Source organism: Nansenia antarctica (genome assembly GCF_963989245.1).
Source record: "Nansenia antarctica genome assembly, chromosome: 13".
Lineage (NCBI taxonomy): Eukaryota > Metazoa > Chordata > Actinopteri > Argentiniformes > Microstomatidae > Nansenia > Nansenia antarctica.
Window position 1 is genome coordinate 29,897,176 of NC_137683.1, and position 22,110 is coordinate 29,919,285.

The 22,110-nt window shown below is 42.8% G+C and overlaps 2 protein-coding genes across 4 annotated transcripts in view; both read right to left on the minus strand.

Annotated features, from left to right (window-relative positions):
- sat2a.1 (spermidine/spermine N1-acetyltransferase family member 2a, tandem duplicate 1) overlaps nt 1–18,266 on the minus strand; it is a 119,429-nt gene extending 101,163 nt beyond the window's left edge. The window contains exons 1-6 of one of the 3 annotated variants that reach the window (XR_013937745.1): nt 18,152–18,266; nt 17,289–17,340; nt 17,024–17,110; nt 16,346–16,447; nt 15,112–15,152; nt 14,506–14,935 (exon numbers count right to left, since the gene is read on the minus strand). Coding sequence is in view for 1 of the 3 variants with exons in the window: in XM_080543812.1 (XP_080399938.1) it covers nt 14,768–14,935; nt 15,112–15,152; nt 16,346–16,447; nt 17,024–17,110; nt 17,289–17,340; nt 18,152–18,214 (513 nt within the window). In the remaining 2 variants the exon portion in view is untranslated. Of the gene's footprint in view, nt 1–13,502; nt 14,936–15,111; nt 15,153–16,345; nt 16,448–17,023; nt 17,111–17,288; nt 17,341–18,151 lie in introns of those variants that run through there. The other 2 variants (XM_080543812.1, XR_013937744.1) reach the window with 2 other exon arrangements.
- Nucleotides 4,525–10,315, minus strand: tnfsf12 (TNF superfamily member 12; the record flags this gene model as incomplete). The annotated part of the gene is made up of 5 exons (XM_080544189.1): nt 4,525–4,785; nt 5,209–5,336; nt 5,850–5,912; nt 8,648–8,729; nt 10,136–10,315. 5 exons carry the CDS (start codon nt 10,313–10,315, stop codon nt 4,525–4,527), a joined length of 714 nt encoding a protein of 237 aa, XP_080400315.1.
- Nucleotides 18,267–22,110: the final 3,844 nt, after the last annotated feature.

The following is a 22,110-nucleotide window of genomic DNA, read 5'->3' on the forward strand; positions in this document are numbered from 1 at the left end:
TCGGCCCATAGTACCTCCTGTCTCCTGCCCCCCCCCTCCATATGCCCCCCCCTTCCTGCCCTCCTCCTCCTCTCTCTCAATCAGTCCTCTCCCCTTGTTTGATTTGTTTTTCGAGTTTCTACTTCTTTCTATGAATTCTGTGATATTCTTTGCATATTTAAACTTTTTGCTCAATCGTGTACTCTTTGTGTTTTTACTCTTTGTCACTTTGCAACTATGATCATTATTGTTGTCGTCGCTGTCGTCTTCGCTGTTACCTATTGAAAAGAGCTTCTACCAAATGAGACATTGAGATAATGATTATGTGTGTGTGTGTGTGTGTGTCCGGTGCACAGTGCATCTCTATATCAGACTTCTTATACTCACCAGAGAAAGCTAAACGAAGAGGTTGAGCTAACTTCGGAAATAACATATACTACAGAAACATCTTTCTTGCTTACATTCTAGATTTGGAGCTTGCAAATAACATACAACATATATTATAGACCACATTATGTAACCCTAAATGCATTAAGAGAGACTCAATGTCAGTGATGACTGAAATGTATTATCTAACAGCAGTAAAAAAAAAAAGTACCTTAATTATTCTCTGGAAACTCAGATGTTAGTTAGTAGAATTGAGTACATTTTATATATGAACAAGTACGCCTTAAACAGCTGATGAGTCATAAGTCAGAATTAATCAGATGTCAATCCTGAACACGCTAGTTGAAATAGTCCACTTGTAGTTAGGCTTGGACTTTATCTTTCAAATAATTAGAGTAGTTAAAGTTAATTTATTTCCCTTATATCCCAGGATATTCTACACTGATATTCTTCAAGTGAAGAGTCTGAACACATTTCACTGATAACGTTTTCATAGGACATCTTTTGCAAGCCCTTAACTAAATGTTCTGTCAAACGAAGCACTTCTTCTCTTTTCTTTTGTTACATTTTTTTTCCCAATTGATTTTGTTTGTTTTTTATTTCTCGTGTATCTGAGTGTCACTGTGTTACGTTGTGATGCCGATGGCGATCGAGCTGATGATGATGCGTGGCAGTGAAACATGTCAATAATGATACATCTCGTTTTTTCTTTTATTCTTGGTTTTTCTTGTTTGTAATAAAAATCAAATTAAATGAAAAAACAACAACAACAACAACACAAAACTTGTGTGGATACTTGAATAAGAAACAAGGAACAATTATTCAGATCATAAGTCCGTCGATTGGGGTGACGTCAAATCAACTCTGGCTGGCCAGCGTCGTGGGCCAGATGTCTACAGTACAACAGTACAACAACAGTACACTCACTGACTCAGTGATCATGGGACTCTGTCGAGGTCGTCATCATGGTGTCTCTGTATAAGGTGTGTGGGTGGCGGGGTGTGTGTGTGTGTGTGTGTGTGTGACACTGAGAGACGGTGACGCACATCAGTAGCGGCCTGTTAGTCCTCCCCCGTGAGATCAGTGCAGTGTGTGTCTGCGTTACAGTTACACACTCCCGTACGTACGACACATGACAGGCCTCCTCGCTACCAGCAAGGCCGTGAATCACAGGTGACGACAGTAGGAATACTTGGGGGTGAGTCATGCTGATTGAAGAGCTGCTGAACCTTGGTTACCTCATTGTGTTCAGCGGTACAGTGATGTGATCGAGGGAAAACGTGGTCTAGAAATAGGGGAAGTAAGAATGACACATCGTTTTTTTTTTTTTTTGCCAAACACACAATTTCTACCTCAGTTCCCTTCGGTTTTTGCCCTACTTGTTTGGCTGTTTGTGACGGAAAGACTTGGACACTTCTGTCCAAAATACGTGTTTTTTTTTAAGCAGTTAAACTTTGACATTTAAAAAACTGGGGTGCTTGCAGGAAGGGAGTGTTTTTTTCCTTGAAGAGTTTCAGCTATTTGAGTTCAGATTCGGGAAGTGAGAGTTGGGGGCTGTTGTCTGGTGTGTGTGTGTGTGTGTGTGTGTGTGTGTGTGTGTGTGTGTGTGTGTGTGTGTGTGTGTGTGTGTGTGTGTGTGTGTGTGTGTGTGTGTGTGTGTGTGTGTGTGTGTGTGTGTGTGTGTGTGTGTGTGTGTGTGTGTGTGTGTGTGTGTGTGTGTGTGTGTGTGTGTGTGTGTGTGTGTGTGTGTGTGTGTGTGTGTGTGTGTGTGTGTGTGTGTGTGTGTGTGTGTGTGTGTGTGTGTGTGTGTGTGTGTGTGTGTGTGTGTGTGTGTGTGTGTGTGTGTGTGTGTGTGTGTGTGTGTGTGTGTGTGTGTGTGTGTGTGTGTGTGTGTGTGTGTGTGTGTGTGTGTGTGTGTGTGTGTGTGTGTGTGTGTGTGTGTGTGTGTGTGTGTGTGTGTGTGTGTGTGTGTGTGTGTGTGTGTGTGTGTTGAGAGGTCCTTCTGAAAGGGAAATATGAGGTGCAAAGGGGGGAGAGCGGGAGTAGATACCGAAGGGGAAGCCGAGAACATTTCGGAAATCAAACAGGAAAAGTGTGTGTCCTACATCTGTGTGTATCTACATCTGTGTGTGTGTCCTACATCTGTGTGTGTACATCTGTGTGTGTGTCTACATGTGTGTGTCCTACATGTGTGTGTATCTACATCTGTGTGTGTGTCTACATCTGTGTGTGTCTACATGTGTGTGTGTGTGTCTACATGTGTGTGTCCTACATGTGTGTGTATCTACATCTGTGTGTGTGTCCTACATCTGTGTGTATCTACATCTGTGTGTATCTACATCTGTGTGTGTACATCTGTGTGTGTCTACACACATTTTCCAGTTGTCTCATGACGAAGAATTTGAGTTGTTTTGAGCTGAAAACCAGGATAGCATAGCACGACATTTACTGCGGTAAAGTGCTGAGAGAGAAAACCAACGCGGTCCCACACAGACCACGTATAAACACGAGTAGGAGGGATAAACCACCTGCTAGAAATAATATGTTAAAGTATAGTTTTCAAAAATATTGCAGACAAAATGGCATATTAGGGTTGTTATGTTGGCATGTTACTGGGGGAATGAAAGAGTAACAGGTATTGTGATAAAACAACAAAAAATACAACAACATTAATTTCATTCAACTATGCCATATCTTCTCAAAGTCAAAGATCTCTATTTTTCCACTTCTTTTTGTACATCATTGTTCTGGAAAATCATGTAACATCCTACAGTATCTTGAGCTTAGAATCATATGGTTCTATCTCCGTTTAGGGTAGTTCAGAGATATTGAGCGTCAACGTTTTTACATTCCATTATGTTTTGTGAGATGGAACCTTTGTATTTTATTAATTACTAACTCAAAAATGTCAACATTTTTAAAAAAATAACACCACACAGGCATTAATAAACACCTAATGTCAAAATTGAGTTTTTTTTACATAATCTGATCCAATAGGTGTTTATTAATGCCTGTGTGGTGTTATTTTAAAATGTTGACATTTTTGAGTTAGTAATTCACAAAATCCAAAGGTTCCATCTCACAAAACATAATGGAATGTAAAAACTTTGACGCTCAATATCTCTGAACTACCCTAGACGGAGATAGAACCTTATCATTCTAAGCTCACAACATGACAAGTATGTTGGTATGGAGAACTAAAGAAACAACTAAGAAAAGGTGCCGCACATCCAAGTCTACTATCAGGCTGTTGAGACACACGTAAAGGATTACAATTTAAGACTCGGGAGGGGGGGGGGGGGGTTATGCAATGTACAAAGCGTTTTCGTAGCACTTCAGAAGATCCAGCTCATCCACCACAAGTAGTCTGCCATCTATCCTAGGGGTCACCTCGGGGTCGTCTCTCTCTCTGGTCTCTCTGGTCTCTCCTGGCCCGGTCCCAGAGACTGAGAGAGTCAGGTCAGGTAAGCGCTGCTCGCTTAACTCGCTGGTTCTTTTCCAAACAGAGCAACTCATCAACTGATGCAGGGGGGGGTTATACTCTAGAGAGAACATTCCAGAAAAAAAAACTTTTCCATAACAGAAAGTTCGGGGCTGTTTGGTCTAGTCTAAGGAGGAGAGTGCATGTTAGTAGTTTCTCCGTTTTAAAAAGTCTTTCTTCTTTCTCCCAATTTCAGTCTTTAAAAAAAAAAAAAAAAAAAACATATCTCCTATCTGCCCACTAATACGATCCACTATTAATTCCTGTAACTCATACTGATGACGATGACCCAGATATCTCACAAAAACAAAAACAAAATCAGGCCATTAAGGACGTCTCATAGTCATTGAGGGGTAGTGGTGGTCTAGTGGATAGTGAGTTGGACTTGTGATCAGAAGGTTGTGAGTTCAAATCCCGCCTGAAACCACACCACTACTAGTGTGTAGCCCTTGAGTAAGGCACTTAGCCCTCAGTTACTCAGGGGGGAATGTCCCTGTCCCTGTAATTCGTAATTGTAAATCGCTTTGGATTAAAAGCGTCTGGCTAAATGGCAAAATAAAAAAATTGTGACATACTGTAGGTTGTAGTAAAAGGCAAAAAAAAATGCTGCTTCCATTCCCCCCACCCCCCTGTCCCCTCCCTCCTCTCTCTACTGTGTCTCCGTCCCTCTCGCCGGCTCAGTTGACCTTGAAGAGGCTGAAGTAGTGTTTGCCTGCGGTGTGGAGGCCGTGGGCGGGGCCAGTGATGGCCTGTAGCTCCGCCCCCTTGTCCAGCCTCAGCAGCCCAGACACCTGGCAGGGCTGGATGTGGAACAGGTGGGGGCCGGCGGCGGGGGTGGTCCCGTATCCCTCCATGCACTGCAGCTTCTGCTGCCTCTGGCTCTTGGTCACCTCCACGTCCAGCTTCACGTACGGAGACTGGTTCTCGTTGAACAACACCTGAGGGGGCGGGGGGGGGGGGGAGAGGGAGGGGGGGGGCGGGGGGAGAGGGAGGGGGCGGGGGGGGAGAGAGAAAAGAGAGGGAGAGAAAGACATCGGAGTGGCGGGGAGAGAGAGAAAGAAAGAGAAGAGAGGAAATGAGAGGAGGAAAGAAGGGATGGTGAGGAAAGTGGCAGAGTGTCAGAGTGGGAGAAGGAGAAAAGGATTGCAGAGAGGGAGAGAGAGAGACATGGGAGGAGACCCAGTATAAGGAGCTGTCTGTCTGTCTGTCTGTCTGTCTGTGTGACTCAACAGGTGCTGCGACTGGAAACTCTCTAGTCTCTCTCTCTAATGCTCTCAAAAAAATTGAATAAACAAAGATATGAAAGAAAACACACATAAAAAAAACAGATGGCTGACTACATGTCCCAGAGGTCACCTCACCTGACAGTACAGGAAGTAGACTCCGGGTCTCTCCACCGTGAACGTGCCAGCGACTGCATTGTACCTCACAGCCTTGGTCATGTTCAAAACCTCCTCTTTCCATCCCTTTATAACACCATCCACTCCCACTGCAAAGACACACACACACACACACACACACACACACACACACACACGTATACACACGTTACACTTGTATGCACATGGTCAAGTCAATATAATAACATGAGAGAACCATTGAAAGACATTTTACATTTGTACATTTTTGGCCATTTAGCAGACGCCTTATTCCAAAGCGACTTACAATTGATACATTTGACTAAGTAAGTGAATCATCAATTCACCAGTCGTAGCAGGAAGAGTAATCTAGCTCAGGCCAGGGGCCATTGGCAGTCTCAGTGATAGATAGATAGAAAGAAAGAAAGAGCAGCACAAAACCATCCAGAATGGTCAACGTCATCGTGTGTTTTCACAGGGCTCACCTTTCTGAATCGTTTCTCTGGTTACTAGTGGAAAGAGAGAGAGAGAAGCAAGACGGACAATTAAAGATTTAATAACCGCAATCTAATAGTATGATTGAAACCACTTAACCAGATGCTCCGTTAATATAACACTAGAAGAGAATCTGTCAACTCACTTACTCTCAAAATGAGAAGCCACTTTTTTTCCATTTCCATTTCCATTCTTCCCTTTTCCAGTTCCCCCTTGCAAAGGGAAGGAAGAGAAGAAGAAGAATACAAGTTAATATGACAGAGAAGAATTCAGAGAGGAGGCCTTCTTTCTCTCCAAGTGAGAAGATAATAGCATTGGTCACAGCTGTATCATGGCAGCCATCGTGTATTCATTTGTGGCGGTTTGAGTCTCCACCTTTTTTAACGGTCCTAACAGATGGAGAAGGATTTCCTTTCTCGTGCTACAATATCTTTCCGTTTACGCTTGTTTTCAGTGTGTGAGTCTACTGCTCTGCTCGTTTTACTTCGACTGCCAGCTGGTTCCAGTCAACTAGAAAATACTGAATATGAGAGAGAGAGAGAGAGAGAGAGAGAGAGAGAGGGGGAGAGATAGGGAGAGAGGGGGAGAGAGAGAGGGGAGAGAGAGAGAGGAGGGGAGAGAGGAGGGGAGAGAGAGAGAGAGAGAGGAGGGGAGAGAGAGAGAGAGAGAGAGGAGGGGAGAGAGAGAGAGGAGGGGAGAGAGGAGGGGAGAGAGAGAGGAGAGAGAGAGAGAGAGAGGAGGGGAGAGAGAGAGAGAAACAGAGAGAGAGAGAGAGGAGGGGAGGGAGAGGAGGGGAGAGAGAGAGAAACAAACAGAGAGAGAGAGAGAGGAGGGGAGAGAGAGAGAGGAGGGGAGAGAGAGAGAGCGGAGAGAGAGAGAGAAAGAGAGGAGGGGAGAGAGAGAGAGGAGGGGTGAGAGAAAGAGAGAGAGAGAGGAGGGGAGAAAGAGAGAGCAAGAGAGGCAGATAGAAGGAGACAGAGAGCAAAAGAGAGGTGGGGGGAGACAAAGAGAGAGAGAAAGAGAGAGAGTAGAGAGAAAGAGAGAGAGAGAGAGAGAGAGAGAGTAGAGCGACAGAGAGAGGTCTTTTGGCTGTCCCGCGACCCAAATGAGTTGTAAAGACCTTCAAGAGCAACAGCCATGGCCACCGTTCAAATAAATACAATAAATAAAATCCATCTCGAAAAAAAAGAAAAAGAGAAATGGGGGAGGGAAGAATGAGTGGCCCTGTTGTACGGCTGTGGTTTATTTGAACTCCAGGATCTCGCCAAGAGGGAATGATTGCAGACCTTGATACTGCCACAATACTGTCTGTATATGCACTGTGAGATCAGATATGTTCCAGAATGGACAAACACACACTGGGGGGGGACCTCAGAGGAAAACTGTGGCCCCTGCTAAAATGACTAGCAGGTGGGAGACCCCATAGCGAACCAAGATATTTTTTGGGAGAGGAGATTCAGCCTTCAGGGCAGGAAAGAAGGATCCTGTCAGTCAAAACTGTAACTCATGGAGCACTCATGGAATACCTCTTGTCCAATCAAATTACTTGGTCGGAACTAACTGTTGTATAAAATAGTATAACTTACTAGGATTTCAGGATTATGGTTAGGGTTTCAGATAACAGAGTACGGTTCATTAGGTGTATGCATTCTTAGAAACTCTACACTGGCTTCCTGTTAAGTTCAGAATAGATTTCAAGATCCTTCTGCTTGTTTATAAAGCTCTCACTGGCACAGCACCAGAATATCTGAAAGTCCTTCTGCTAGCATATCAGTCCAATAGAGCTCTCAGGTCTTCTGACGCTGGTTTTCTCTACAAAAGAAGAGATTTGGTGAGGCTGCATTCTCGTTTTATGCTCCAGATTGTGGAATGCACTGCCAGTTTACATTAGGGATGCAACCTCAGCACATAATATGTTCAAGTCAAGACTAAAAACCCATCTTTTTAATATTGCCTTCAAATGACTAAATAATCAAATGATGATTATATAATGATTGGAGCACTTTGAGCTGCAACGTTTGCAGGAAAAGCGCTATACAAATAAAAGTTATTATTATTATATGGATACTCATACAGGGTATACTTGGGACAGACACAGCATACTTTGTGATGCATCTAGGCTCTAGCATCTTGCATGAACAGACACTTGACAGACACTCTTGGATGACAAACCTTCTCTCTGTCAGTCAGTGACATTTGAACCCGGTCGGTCTAACTGTTAGTCACAGGTTGCATAAATCACTAATGACGTGTGTGTGTGTGTGTGTGTGTGTGTGTGTGTGTGTGTGTGTCTACTGTCTACAGCCTATAATCCCACGAGTAGTAATCAAAAATCACCCTCCCTCCCTCCTTCCACTTCACAACAAATCATAGCTGTGTCAGGCTTGTCAGGAATAAAATCACTTTTGTTCCCTTAAAGCGTGCGATCTGCGCTACCTCCTCAAGCCAGCGGGTTCTCTGGGTTCCAGTCTGGTCCAGCGCAGACCTGTAATTTGTGAATCAGTCCTCCAGCTGCCTACTGTTTCCTGTGTCAACTTTTAGCAGCGGTGCCCTGGGCCCTAACCAGCTTGTGGGCCTGTGGGCCAAGATTCCCTATTTACGTTAAACTGTTGCTCTAAAAGAACACACACACACATATACGCAGGCACATACACACACACACACACACACACATACACACACACACACACACACACACACACATACACACACACATATACATACACACACAGGCACACACACACAGGCACACACACACACAGGCACACATACACACGTATACATACATACATACACACGCACGCACACACACGCACAGATACATACACACACACGCACTGATACACACACACATATACATACACACACGCACACGCACACACACACACACACACACACACACACACACACACACACACACACACACACACACACACACTCTCAGTACCATCTCTCTTCACCCTCTGGCCCACCAGCAACTCTCTCTTCTCCAGGATGAGCTGGACGATGGCCTTCCGCTGCGTGTTCACCTGTGGTGCATGGAGAAAGTGAGAGAGAGAGACAGACAGAGAGGTAGAAAGAAGAAGGAGAGAAAGAAAAGAGAGGAGGGAATGATAATAATTGTCAAATGAGAATGTCTTTTAAGTTTATTGTGGCAAAGTTCATTATGGTGTTTAATTGGCTTACGTAGCTAAATTCACACAGACCGAAGAGACTTCAGCCAGCCACATAAACAAACACACTTCCAGTATCTGGCTCTGGCTGCGAGGCTGGGCTTATAATAGGTCAACCACTTCCTCCTGCGCTGGTTGCAACACCTAATGCATCTGCATGTGCATAGTGCTTCACATTCCACACATTTCTCTACTCCCCTGCCGAGAGGAGCAGGAAAGGGAAGAAAAAAAGTCGAATTCTGTCAAGCCAGCAAACTTTCTCCGACTTCAGCTGGGGGGCCTACTACCTACGCCAGAGGGGGGCTATTGTTTGAAATGGGGGAGGAAGGGGGAGGAGAGGGGGGGGGGGGTCGTTTTCAACATAATGGTTACTGTGAAGCTGGAGACGTCTAGTTTGATGGAGTGAGCTGCTCTGTTTGAGAGTTATGGTGTATTTAGTGGGATCGACTGCCCATGTTGGCAAAGGAGGACATAGTCAAGCCGCTGGCGCTGTCAGTCAGACGCAATGCTCAATATGTCCAATGAAGTGTCGAATAATAATAATGCATCGGGTCTGGGTCTCAGAATTATATTTTGAATGATGAATAGCATTGGTCACATAAAAGGCATGCATGGTGCGTCCATTACTACATTACAATGCCCATTTGAAACCATGACGTAGAAGAATTCCTTTTGTCATACAGATTTGATTCGGGGTCTGATAATAATAATAATCCATATTGCAAATCGTTTAACCGCAATTACGCTTAATGTTTTACGCAGCTCCAGTGCAGCTTTGCAGTGCAGAAGTCGGTTGGCTGTTTTACTCTGGGCTCCGGCCAAGAAATCACGGGTTTCCAGTAAATTGGGGCTAAAATTGGAGCACAACTGGCAGTGGAGCGATTAAACTTGGCAGGAGACAGGAAAGCAGAATAAGCAATAACTCCACAGGGCTCGAGCGCACTTATTGGTAAGCAATAAAACACTGCAGACCAGAGAACACCAGCAGAGAGAGGCAGGGTCTATTTGTGTACAATGTAACCACAGGGCTGTGGAGGGAGAGAGAGAGGGGGGGGGTTGCATTTCTCCATAGTCCCCCCCACGAGGATTCCCGTTAGCACAGCAGACCCAGACACAAAAGTAGTTGCATAACTCACACTTTCTTCGATCACTTCAAAGATGATTGTTATTGTTCAAATGCATATAACAGCGGATATATCCGTGCATGCGATTGAGAAAGAAAGAAAGTTGCACTGGTCTAAATCATTGACATTAGAACTCACCTGCTCGAGTCGTTCTTGGAGAGTTTTAAAGGATTGGGACAGGTCCCGTGTCTGTCGCCAGGTCCACGCCGTGAACAGCGCGCTGCAGGCGGCCAGGGAGAGCGCCACCACGGCCACGGATGCCCAGACGAACCGAAGTCTGCGCACTCTTCTCCTGTGCAGAAGTCGATGCATGGTCATGCACGGTGCCCGGTTACCATCGCAGACTTACCGAAACAATTCGCATTTTCCAATTTAATTCCAACGACTCATGTTGCAGGGAGGGAGTTTTATTATTTTCTATCCAAATGCACCTATTCTCTGCAGGCGCGCAAGTGTGGATGTCAATAGCCAGATTGGTCAAACTTTAGTTCATATGCGAGGAGAGAGAATAGCATGGCTTTCAGGGTTTTCTCGAGCTTGAATTACAGCAACTAATTAGCTTAATATGTCTGCCTATGACAATGCATTAAAGAGATCCATTCTTTAAGACTGTCGTGTTTGCAGGTCGTAACCAAATGCGCAAAATTGAGAAATATGCACGGTGCATGAGATGAGGCTTGCAAGAACGATTGCATCCTTCCTTCCACTTGATTCGTTGAGTCAACTTCCTTGTGTTTTTGCTTTGTAGCTTTGCTGGGGGTCAAATCTGGAATAGACGACCACGTATGATCATGAAGCACTCGCTGCATCAGCCCCTTTAGTCATCTTTTCATGTGGCAGCAACACGCAATTCCTCCAAAGCTTAGCCCACAACTTCCATGATGCCCTCTTAAAAAAAGAAACTGCGATGTGCAACAAAGCGTGAGACGCACTAACTAAACTTGCTCCATGAAACCGTTTACAGTTAATGAAACGATGGAAGTCGGGACTGTACTCTCGATTGCCGACGGACGGACTAGTTCCAGGGGTGGCCACCAGGTGGCGATGGTGTATAGGGTTAGATAAGGTGCTGGCTGCCCCTAAGGCATTGTTCATTTACACCCCCTTCAATGATTGTCATGGTGTCAGGCCAGGGCTAAACATTAATTAATGTCCCCAGAGCCACGGAAGCAGGGTGAGAAAACGGACATTATGTAAGCAGAGACATCTTGGTAGCTATATTCACAAATATTGACAATACTTTATGTAATGATGTGTAATTATGCCCTTAATAAGACACCTCTGAATGTATGTATGTATCAGTATGCATTGCCCAGTTGAACAGCTGCAGTTGAGTCATGGAATAAAATGACACAGAACAAACAGAACAGCGATTCTAATGGCAGACCATTATTTTATTATTATTTTACATTATACAACAGTTAGTTCCGACCAAGTCATTTGATTGGATTTGATTGGACAAGAGGCATTCCATGAGTGCTGATATACAGTATAACAGCACTGGGACTTTTAACTATATGTATCACTCCGCCGCACAGATGTTCTACTAAATGACCGTTAATTAGACTACATGTTTGTGTTCAGGTTACTAGGCAACAGTCCATTTGAAGTTCAGTTGCGGAACTATTGATTAAATAAACAAACAAATCATAATCTGTTGTCGCTTATTACTGTTAACTAATAAATGGCTCTGTAGAACTGTTGTATAAATGCAATATTGCAATATTGCCTAAGTGTTTACTGCAGACAGTCGAGTTCAACATGACGTGTGATGGCCTTCACAAAAAATAACTTGTTTCAGTTAACTTGACAGTTTACATTGTAGCAGGACGACAATGTCGGTAGGAGTCAGTGAATTCTGTTCTCAATGTTTCAGGGACAGTACTAACACTAAAAAGACATATCTGCAACACTGTACCAGTGGTGACATCACCTCAAACAACCTTTGTATGTATAACAATAGCAACATTTGTATTCCTATGGACAGACAAAAAAAACACAAAGTGATAACTTTATCCACCAACCATAAAGGAATATCTAATATTCCACAAAGGGTATGAGTGCACGAAACGTCTGAAAACACACCAACAGCAGTTTCACAGACATTAGTTAACACTTAAATGTACTGAAGACACACTACACTGAAATACAGACATACACAGAATCATTGCTGGACACAACAGCAATGTAGGTAGTGATTTACATTGACAGGAACACTGTGTATTTTTCGTGAGCCCAAACATACAATACCTGTTACGGTTGATCTATGATCTGCTGTAGCAGTGTCACTACAAGGAAATGTAGTTTATGTAGTTTATAGTGCAAACATAACGTGTTGTTCATGGAAAATAGGAGCTAAGGCTATATGAACATTTGAAATCACCATTCACTATCATGTTATTGCTCACTATGTGATCTCTACATTAAAAAAAATAAAAAAATAAAAATGAAATAAACATTTAAAGATTTTTTTTTAAAACATCTGATTCACAAATCATCACCATCCCGAGGTTAATCTCTTTCTCTTAACGGAGCCTAAGCAAGCAGACTTAAACAGACAGGCTTAAACAGACAGACTTAAACAGACAGGCTTAAACAGACAGACTTAAACAGACAGGCTTAAACAGACAGACTTAAACAGACAGACTTAAACAGACAGACTTAAACAGACAGACTTAAACAGACAGACTTAAACAGGCAGACTTAAACAGACAGGCTTAAACAGACAGACTTATACAGACAGGATAATCACCAACAAGGATTCAATCTTGTTTAACAATTCTCTTTTCATTTCAATTTCCCATTTCAGAAATAACATGACATGACTACGCCTCACAGCAACACTAGTAAACTAAAACCCTTCAGCAGTTAAAGATTAAACACTTCTACCAATGTCTTTTTATCCATTAACTATTATCTTATTAAATGTTTTATCCATTAACTATTATCTTATTAAATGTTTTATCCATTTACTTCTTATATCTGCTTTTTATTCATTGTCTATTATCTTGTTAAATGTTGATCTATTTAATTTCTATATATATATATATATTATTGTTATTTTAATTGTATTACTATCCTCCTCTTGCTGTATTTTTTAATGCTGTATGTAAAACACTTTGAATGGCCCGTTGTATAAAATGTGCTATACAAATAAACTTGCCTTGCCATCGTTTGAAGTGTGTTGGACAGGTCTCTTTGGTTCCTGTTAGCAGACTTCTCATCATACAAAAGGTGTCTCATCTCAGCCCAGGGAAGCAGCGGTGTAGTCTAGTGTTTTCTAGTGGGTATATTGTGATTTTTCCCTCCCAGCCTCATATCGTTAATTTCGGAACACCATAAAAATAAATCTGCGCTCCCTGTCTTGCGTTATATATCTAACATTTGGGGCCGGTTTCACAGACAAGGCTTAAGCCTAGTCCTGGACTAAATCACACTTTCAATGTAAAATCTCCATTGAAGATGCTTTTTAGCCCAGGATTAGGCTTAAGCCTTGTCTGTGAAACTGGCCCTTAAATGTTATAAGGCTGATCTGTGCATGATAGTGCTGCATTGACATATTTCATGTCGCATCTCCCCCCGTTGATGGTATATGACGCTATAGTCAGTCGCAATGGTCCAAAAGTCAAGTGCTTCGTAACACAGACAGGGTGAATTTTATGAATGAAAGTGTGAAAGTTCCGTCACAAAACGCTGTTATGTATCCTCACACATTTTTAAGTGGGTATACAGAAATCCTTGGCCTTTCCTAGAGGGTATACGGCGTAGTCCTGCGTATCACGTAGACTACACCACTGCAGGGAAGGTAGTATAGGTGTCTCATCTAAGCTCAGGGAAGGTACTATAGGTCACAACAGATAACAGAGTCCAAACACTAATGCCATAGTTAATATGTAATTATGTAATATGTACAACCTGTTCTAATACACTATAAAAATCCATTCTCGTCCCATCCGTGAATGGACCTATCGCTAAGCCACGCCCCCAAAATAGAAATTGTCCAATCATATCACAGCAAAAGTCACGACAGGCAGAAAACTATTCGCTAATATTATATCTGATGGTGAAAAGCATCTAGACTAAATATTCTTGTCATCTTTAAAAAAATAAAAATAATAATAATAATAATAATAATATGTCTATTACTTGCTGTGGTAAATCAGAAATCAGAAATGTGCCAACTCCCACCATTGTCAAGTCATTGAATGTCATTCAGTCACAGTCGGTCAGTTTTCAAAGGGGGCGTGGCTTAGCGATAGGTCCATTAACCAGTGACCTGACAATGCGTGAGCTTAGAATGATAAGGTTCTATCTCCGTCTAGGGCAGTTCAGAGATATTGAGCGTCAAAGTTTTTACATTCCATTATGTTTTGTGAGATGGAACCTTTGTATTTTATGAATTACTAACTCAACTTAAAAAAATAACACCACACAGGCATTAATAAACACCTAATGGATCAGATTATGTAAAAAAAAAAACTCAATTTTGACAAAAATGGAGATAGAACCTTATAATTCTAACGTCACGATTTTATGACTGAATACGTTTTATCTAGGTCAAAACCTAGCTAATCTTCTTATTCACCTAATCAACTACATCAGTGACTACATCAAGGAAGGAAAAATGAAAGGTGCACTTTCTGTCAAAGTATTAGAAGAAGAGGGCCTTTAAAAGTGGTTCTCCATCCCTGCATGTGTGTGTAGGTAGGTTGGTAGTTGTTGTTGCACCTCTTTATTGCGGAGGTCGAGAGGTCACCCCGGGGGGGGGGGTTAGGGCTGGGCCAGTTTCTCCAGAGCTTCTCCCTCACAGCGCATACAGTGGTAGCCCATGCTCACCGTGACGTCCGAGCACCCCTGGCTGTGGTAGAAGTCCAGAGATGGTTTGTTCCAGTCCAGCACCGCAAAGTTGAGCTGAGTGCAGCCGGCGGCCAGGCCCAACTAGAGAAGAGGGGTGAGGAGGGGTGGGGTGGGGTGGAGTGAGGTGGGGTGGGGTGAGGCTTATGTCTAAAGTCACATAGACATAAGCGCACGCATGCATGCGCACAAACGCATACACACTACACACCATACCATTACTAGTTACAATTAGTTTAGTTAGGACAAGCCTCACTCACCTGCGCCACCTTGCTCATCAGAGCCTTCCCAATCCCTTTACCTGGAACACCAAGACAGACATACACACGGTAAATGACCTATCAGTGCCAATGGTCATTTGGTAGCGTTTTAAACAATACATTGTATAGGACCAAAATAACATTTGGCAGTAGTTATAATGTACTCTATAACCTTTGCACTACTGATTACTACCTGATTACTACATTACTACCTTTGTACCACTGCATATTGCACATTGCACATGTCTCCTAACATAGCTTCTTTGATACACTGCACATTAGATACTGTATATAAACTACCTCACTGTACATAGCTCATAACTGTATATTGCCCATAACTGTATATACCTCTAAACTATACTGATGTTTACAATACTACCTCTGCACATACTGTATATTACATAGGTGACTATCACTACCTCTTGTTCTATTTAGATCATGCCCTTATATCACTATTTGCACTTCTGGTTGGATGCTAAACTGCATTTCTTTGTATTGTACTTGTACCCTGCGATGGCAATAAAGTTGAATCTAATCTAATCTAATCTAATCTAAACTAATGCCAGTTTTTAACAAATCGTGAGCTTAGAATGATAAGGTTCTATCTCCGTTTAGGGCAGTTCAGAGATATTGAGTGTTAAAGTTTTTACATTCCATTATGTTTTGTGAGATGGAACCTTTGCATTTGATTAATTACTAACTCAAATTTGTTTTTAAATAACACCACACAGGCATTAATAAACACCTAATGGATCAGATTATGTAAAAAAACTCAATTTTGACCAAAATGGAGATAGAACCTTATAATTCTAACGTCACGACATGTTCCAGAGGTTTGTGACAGGGTAATGGAACTCCAGAGGTTTGTGACAGGGTAATGGAACCACAGAGGTTTGTGACAGGGTAATGGAACTCCAGAGGTTTGTGACAGGGTAATGGAACTCCAGAGGTTTGTGACAGGGTAATGGAACTCCAGAGGTTTGTGACAGGGTAATGGAAGTACAGAGGTTTGTGACAGGGTAATGGAACTACAGAGGTGTGTGACAGGGTAATGGAATGTTCCAGAAGTTTGTGACAGGGTAATGGAACTCCAGAGGTGTGTGACAGGGTAATGGAACTCCAGAGGTCTGTGACAGGGTAATGGAATGTTCCAGAGGTTTGTGACAGGGTAATGGAACTCCAGAGGTTTGTGACAGGGTAATGGAACTACAGAGGAGACAAGGAGCTTCCTGACCTCTGAACTCCGGGTTCACGTACAGGTCCTCCATGTACACCGCCCGCCCCTTCCAGGAGCTGTAGGAGAAGAAGTACAGGGCATACCCCGCCTTGGCATGGCCTGCAAGCAAGCAGGGGTACTAGGTTTAACCACCTAACCCAGGACTCCATCATTACACACACACACACTGCAGAAACACACACACACACACACGCTGGTCATTATGCTCTCATACAGGCAGCGCCCCCAGACACACTTAAAACATACTCACACACATTGTGTGCATGACAACTGACAGACAGACAGGCAGACAGACACAGACACACACACACTCCATCAGACTTGAGGTTGCTGTTAAAGAGATTAACCAGGTGGACAGGCTGGTTCTGAATCTGAATGTGGAAAATGAGATGTGTCATGGAAGGAAAGAGAGAGTCTGGGCAGTAGTTGGAAAGCACATTTTCCCATTCTGGTGGTCACCAAAAAAAAAAAGATGTCAGCCTTGTTATGTAAACGGTGAGAATTGAGAGACTCAGCTATGGGCATGGTTAAGTAACAGTACAAGAGCTGGTTAACACACAGCCAGGTCTTGGTCATAGAGGACAACTGGGAAGGTTCGTTTTGGTATATATTGGCTAGGCATTTGGGCAGCACATATAGAAACTGTAAACAGATTTAGTTAGTTAGTTCTCTGACCGTCTTTTGGTCCGGGTTGTTGTTCGGGTACCTCAGCAACGATACCGTGGAAGAAGGGGTTTTTAGAGAAGCCATCCTGCTCCAGATCTGGACAGAGAGGTCGGACAGACAGACAGACAGAGAGACAGACAGACAGACAGACAGACAGACAGACAGACAGACAGAGAAGGAGTTGACGGAGTCATACAGATGTACAGTGACACACACATCATGATGGCTTACGTAAAAAGAGTCTTTGATGTCAATAAGAAAGAAAAAAACGTACCTCTCTGAGTAATCTTCACTTGGTCTGACACTTTCTCATATTCAGCCAATTCCTGGGGAACACATAGGACCATAAAAATAAATGCACAATATTTCTAAATAATCAAACGGAATGACACATGACAACTTTGATAAGGACTGGTTGGCACTGTTGTATAACAAACATCCATTTGTTTAGCCTGGACACGTTTGATCAAAACATCAGGAGGAAACATTTTGCCAGACGTAATAAAACAAAAACAATATTGTAACAGCAGCACGTGACGTTAGAATGATAAGGTTCTATCTCCGTTTAGAATGAGAAGGTTCTATCTCCGTTTAGAATGATAAGGTTCTATCTCCGTTTAGAATGATAAGGTTCTATCTCCGTTTAGAATGATAAGGTTCTATCTCCGTTTAGAATGATAAGGTTCTATCTCCGTTTAGAATGATAAGGTTCTATCTCCGTTTAGAATGATAAGGTTATATCTCCGTTTAGGGCAGTTCAGAGATATATATCAGAGAGTTTTTACATTCCAACATTATGTTTTATGAGATGGAACCTTTGTATTTTATGAAAAAAATGTCAACATGTTAAAAATAACACCACACAGGCATTAATAAACACCTAATGGATCAGATTATGTAAAAAACACAATTTTGACAAAAATTGAGATAGAACCTTATAATTCTAACGTCACGAGCAGCAGCAGCCAGCATAAATGAGTCATTCTCTTACGACAACGATGTCGTCTATCTATGCAACTGACGCCATGTGTCTGTCTAAGCATGCAAATGTCGCTTCTTGGCTGCTGTGTCATTTATTTGTCGCCCAGATCCCAACACGTGGCCGGCTACAGTAACAGTCATCTGATCTGAGCTCACCAAGATCATCCGGGCGATGTCTTTGCAGTCCTCCACGGTCGCAGCACGAATACTAAAATCCATCGTATGTATGTAGGAGATCCGGGGAACAGGAGGACGGGGGAGTTAAAGTAGGCTAAGAGGCTAATAATAAGAATAATCATTGAATAGCGCCCTCAGTGCGCGAGGTGGTGACCGTGGGAAGTTCCCAACACATGACAGACCCTCGAAACCCCCGTGTCCAAATCACGCACAGAGAGGAAACTCAAATCATCTCTCCAAACAAATCACATATGAATGAATGAATGAAAGCTTTATTTCGAACATGTGAAAAAAGAAAATAGTTATAAGAAGAAAAAACAACAGAAAAAACAAGAAAAAACAAAAAAAATAACAAAAAACACTATTTACTTAACATGTCCGAAAACGTACATACATTTGTAATAGAAAATGTGGCACGTACCGTGATTGCCAATTAAAGTAGGCCCCCTTTATGAAATAACATGTGGTTCATGCACTTTTTGCGTGTGTGTGTGTGTGTGTGTGTGTGTGTGTGTGTGTGTGTGTGTGTGTGTGTGCGCGTGTGTGTGTGTGTGTGTGTGTGTGTGTGTGTGTGTGTGTGTGTGTGCGTGTGTGTGCGTGTGTGTGTGTGTGTGTGTGTGTGTGCGTGTGTGTGCGTGTGTGTGCGTGTGTGTGTGTGTGTGTGTACGCGCGCGTGTGCGTGCGTGTGTTTATGAGATGACCATTAGGGCGATTTATAACTGCTGAATTTTACAGAAGTGGCGGACATTCTTTAGATTATTTTTCTTACTTTTTTTGCAGTCTGTAATGACACAGATAACGGTGCCAGAAATAACCCCTATAATTACCTCATAAATCTGAACCTATGGGAATTCTGTCTGCTGAGACGTCCATTTTGCACACAAAAAAAAAAAGTCTATTGTCCGCTCGTCTAATCACCTATGACTCAAAACCCTATGAATCATTATTGTCATGTCGTCATCTGGTTAAACAGTATAGACTAACAGTTAAAGTCTAAAATAGGGTTGATTCTTGGAGCTAAAAATACACTACTAGTGAGATTGCTCACACAGGCCAGGGCATTGAGCAGAGTACAGGGTGGGGACTCGGGAGGAAATGGGTTGGAGGGCCGGGGTTATTTCCAAGCTGTCATTGCAGGACTTTGCCCTTAAAAATGGCGAGTCGTGTCTAAAAATAGCCCTCACGTTGAGCCTGGGAGGCGGGGGGCTGGCTCTCTGGACTGACTGACTGACGGTTGTGTCTTTCGTTGGTCGTCAGCAGATGGGAGCTTGCCTTGCCTTGCCTTGCCTTGCCTTGCCTTGCCTTGCCTTGCCTTGCCTTGCCTTGCCTTGCCTTGCCTTGCCTTGCCTTGCCTTGCCTTGCCTTGCCTTGCCTTGCCTTGCCTTGCCTTGCCTTGCCTTGCCTTGCCTTGCCTTGCCTTGCCTTGCCTTGCCTTGCCTTGCCTTGCCTTGCCTTGCCTTGCCTTGCCTTGCCTTGCCTTGCCTTGCCTTGCCTGGCCTTGCCTGGCCTTGCCTGGCCTTGCCTGGCCTTGCCTGGCCTTGCCTTGCCACCCTTGTCATCAGCTTCCAGCTCTGGCAATGACATGCGCGCCAAACAGTTCTGGTCTGTGTAGACGCAACTCAGAACTCAAGCATTTAGACTTTAGAGAGTGAGACATTGTAATAAAAACACGGGTGTGTGAACTGTGAACAGTGAGTAAGTGAAAGAAAAATGGTTCTTTCAGTGGAATACAACGTTGGCGTAACACGTCAGCTCAAGTTGGAGGCAAAAAAACGAAACATAAAGGAAAATGTATTGAGAAATCTACAGTATGACTACACAAATATGTCTCTACGATTCCACAAACACAGCAAACTGCCTTCCGTTGAATATCGTTATTTCAAAAGTAAATGTGTAATACATGTATGTGTTATGTTGTAACATGTAAGGCCTATATACATATTGAACAAAGTTTAGAGTTCAAGTGCCCAAAACATTAATTTCTCAGACATGTTTTGTATGTGCCTGATGTAGAGGCATCTCAATGGCTTCCTTTACCTTTACCTTTTTGGCATTTAGCAGACGCCTTATTCCAAAGCGACTTACAATCAATACATTTGACTAAGCAAGTGTCAACTTTGGAAAAAAATGTTCACCCAAGTTAGTAGTTGTATGTCCTATTAGTTCTCTCAGCTTTCCTTACTCTACTCATGGTGTTATAGCCATGGTTATCATTTTCACATTGTCAAGATACACACGAGATCTAGGGACCACTGCTGTAGAATACTACTTATGTCTCAAATAAAATAAACTAGGCCTATATATTACGATAATAGGGGAGGGATATGGTGTCACACTTTTCACACTGTCTAACATTTACTGGGCACAATACATCACAATGGTATAAATGTCATACCAAATGAAAGAAGGAAGTCTTGGGCACATATTTGGTATTCATTATATCTTCATATCTTATTTCAATATGGAGCTGTAGACTGTTAAATAGATAGTGTGCACTGTGACAATTTGCCCCAATCAGCGGTAAATTGTCACAGTACGTCGGGCAAGTTGTTGCATTGGATTATCAACAAATAAGAACACAACTAATTAATTGTGTAAGTGGCACAACCACTTTACTTAAGACTTTGAAATCTAATGTTCTCTGGCGTGCTTGTAGATCTACGGTAATTGTTGGAATCGGAATGGAATGGAATGGAATGCTGCAGATAACATTATTAAATGTTGCAAGTCTTAACATTATGTCAGTTGGTGTGCTGTCATTCTCTGTCTTTCTTTCATAATCTCTAACCATCTTTCTTTCTTCCTTCTTTCTTCCCTTCCTTCCTTCCTTCCTTCCTTCCTTCCTTCCCTTCTTGTTCCTTTCCTTCCCCTCTTTCTTCCTTCCTTCCATCCTTTCTTCTTTCCTTCAAAAACATATTTCCTCATGTGTGGATATACTGTCTCATACAGTATAGTAGACATACACACACACGCGCACACACACACACACACACACACACACACACACACACACACACACACACACACACACACACACACAGCCTTTCTTGTGTAGTCCAGCGATATGTCTGCTGCTCTAAACTATAGGTAATAATCAATTTACAGTAACATTTAATACTATAATCAGAGCCGATTACACAATATCACAATGTATTTACACATGTGACGACTTGCCCCAAACGGCCATGTGTGCCAATGTTGGCCAAGTCTCCAGGTTAGCTCAACATGACAGGACTGCAGCTAAAATATCACAACACACGTTATTGTCTCCTCTCCTCATTCATACCTAACAAAGTTTGATTGCAGAAAAAGTAAAGTGCCAATTTCTTCTTTTACTTTTGAAGGGGAAAAATAAGAAACTTGTGCACACCTCAGATTTGACTCTAATCTGAACAAGGTGCCGCTATAATAACAATGGCAACGCCCGGTTATACTGCGTTTCTGTCTAAATGTATAGTTTCTAGAGCCGTGGCGTGTCATAACGATGGTATTAAGAGGTGGAATAATTCAGGTAGGACTGTGTAGGACATCACTGAAGGCCTAGGTGTGAAATGCACCGCCGCCCGCCACTGGATTAGAGTGACCTTCACCACTTGTGAACAGGAAGTTGAAGTAGTAGATGGAGTCACACAACGTAGCTATTTGATTTTTGAGACATCGCCTAGCTAGCATTGGAGTTATGAACAGTTTGACTGTAACGTACCCGTGTCAATTACATTCAAAATTTTACTCCATAGATATATCTTGTAAGGGGTGGGACATTCTCTGTGTCCACTTGGGGGGACTGGTGGTGTTGTGATATAAATAAATAATTTGGGAGCCCTTGGCCTGCACAGGAAGCTGCCTCCTTTTCCTGTTTAGTCTGTGATGTGATTGGCCTCTGAGCTAAAGGGAATTTTCATTGCGATTCAGTCATCACCATCATCACCAGACCTATG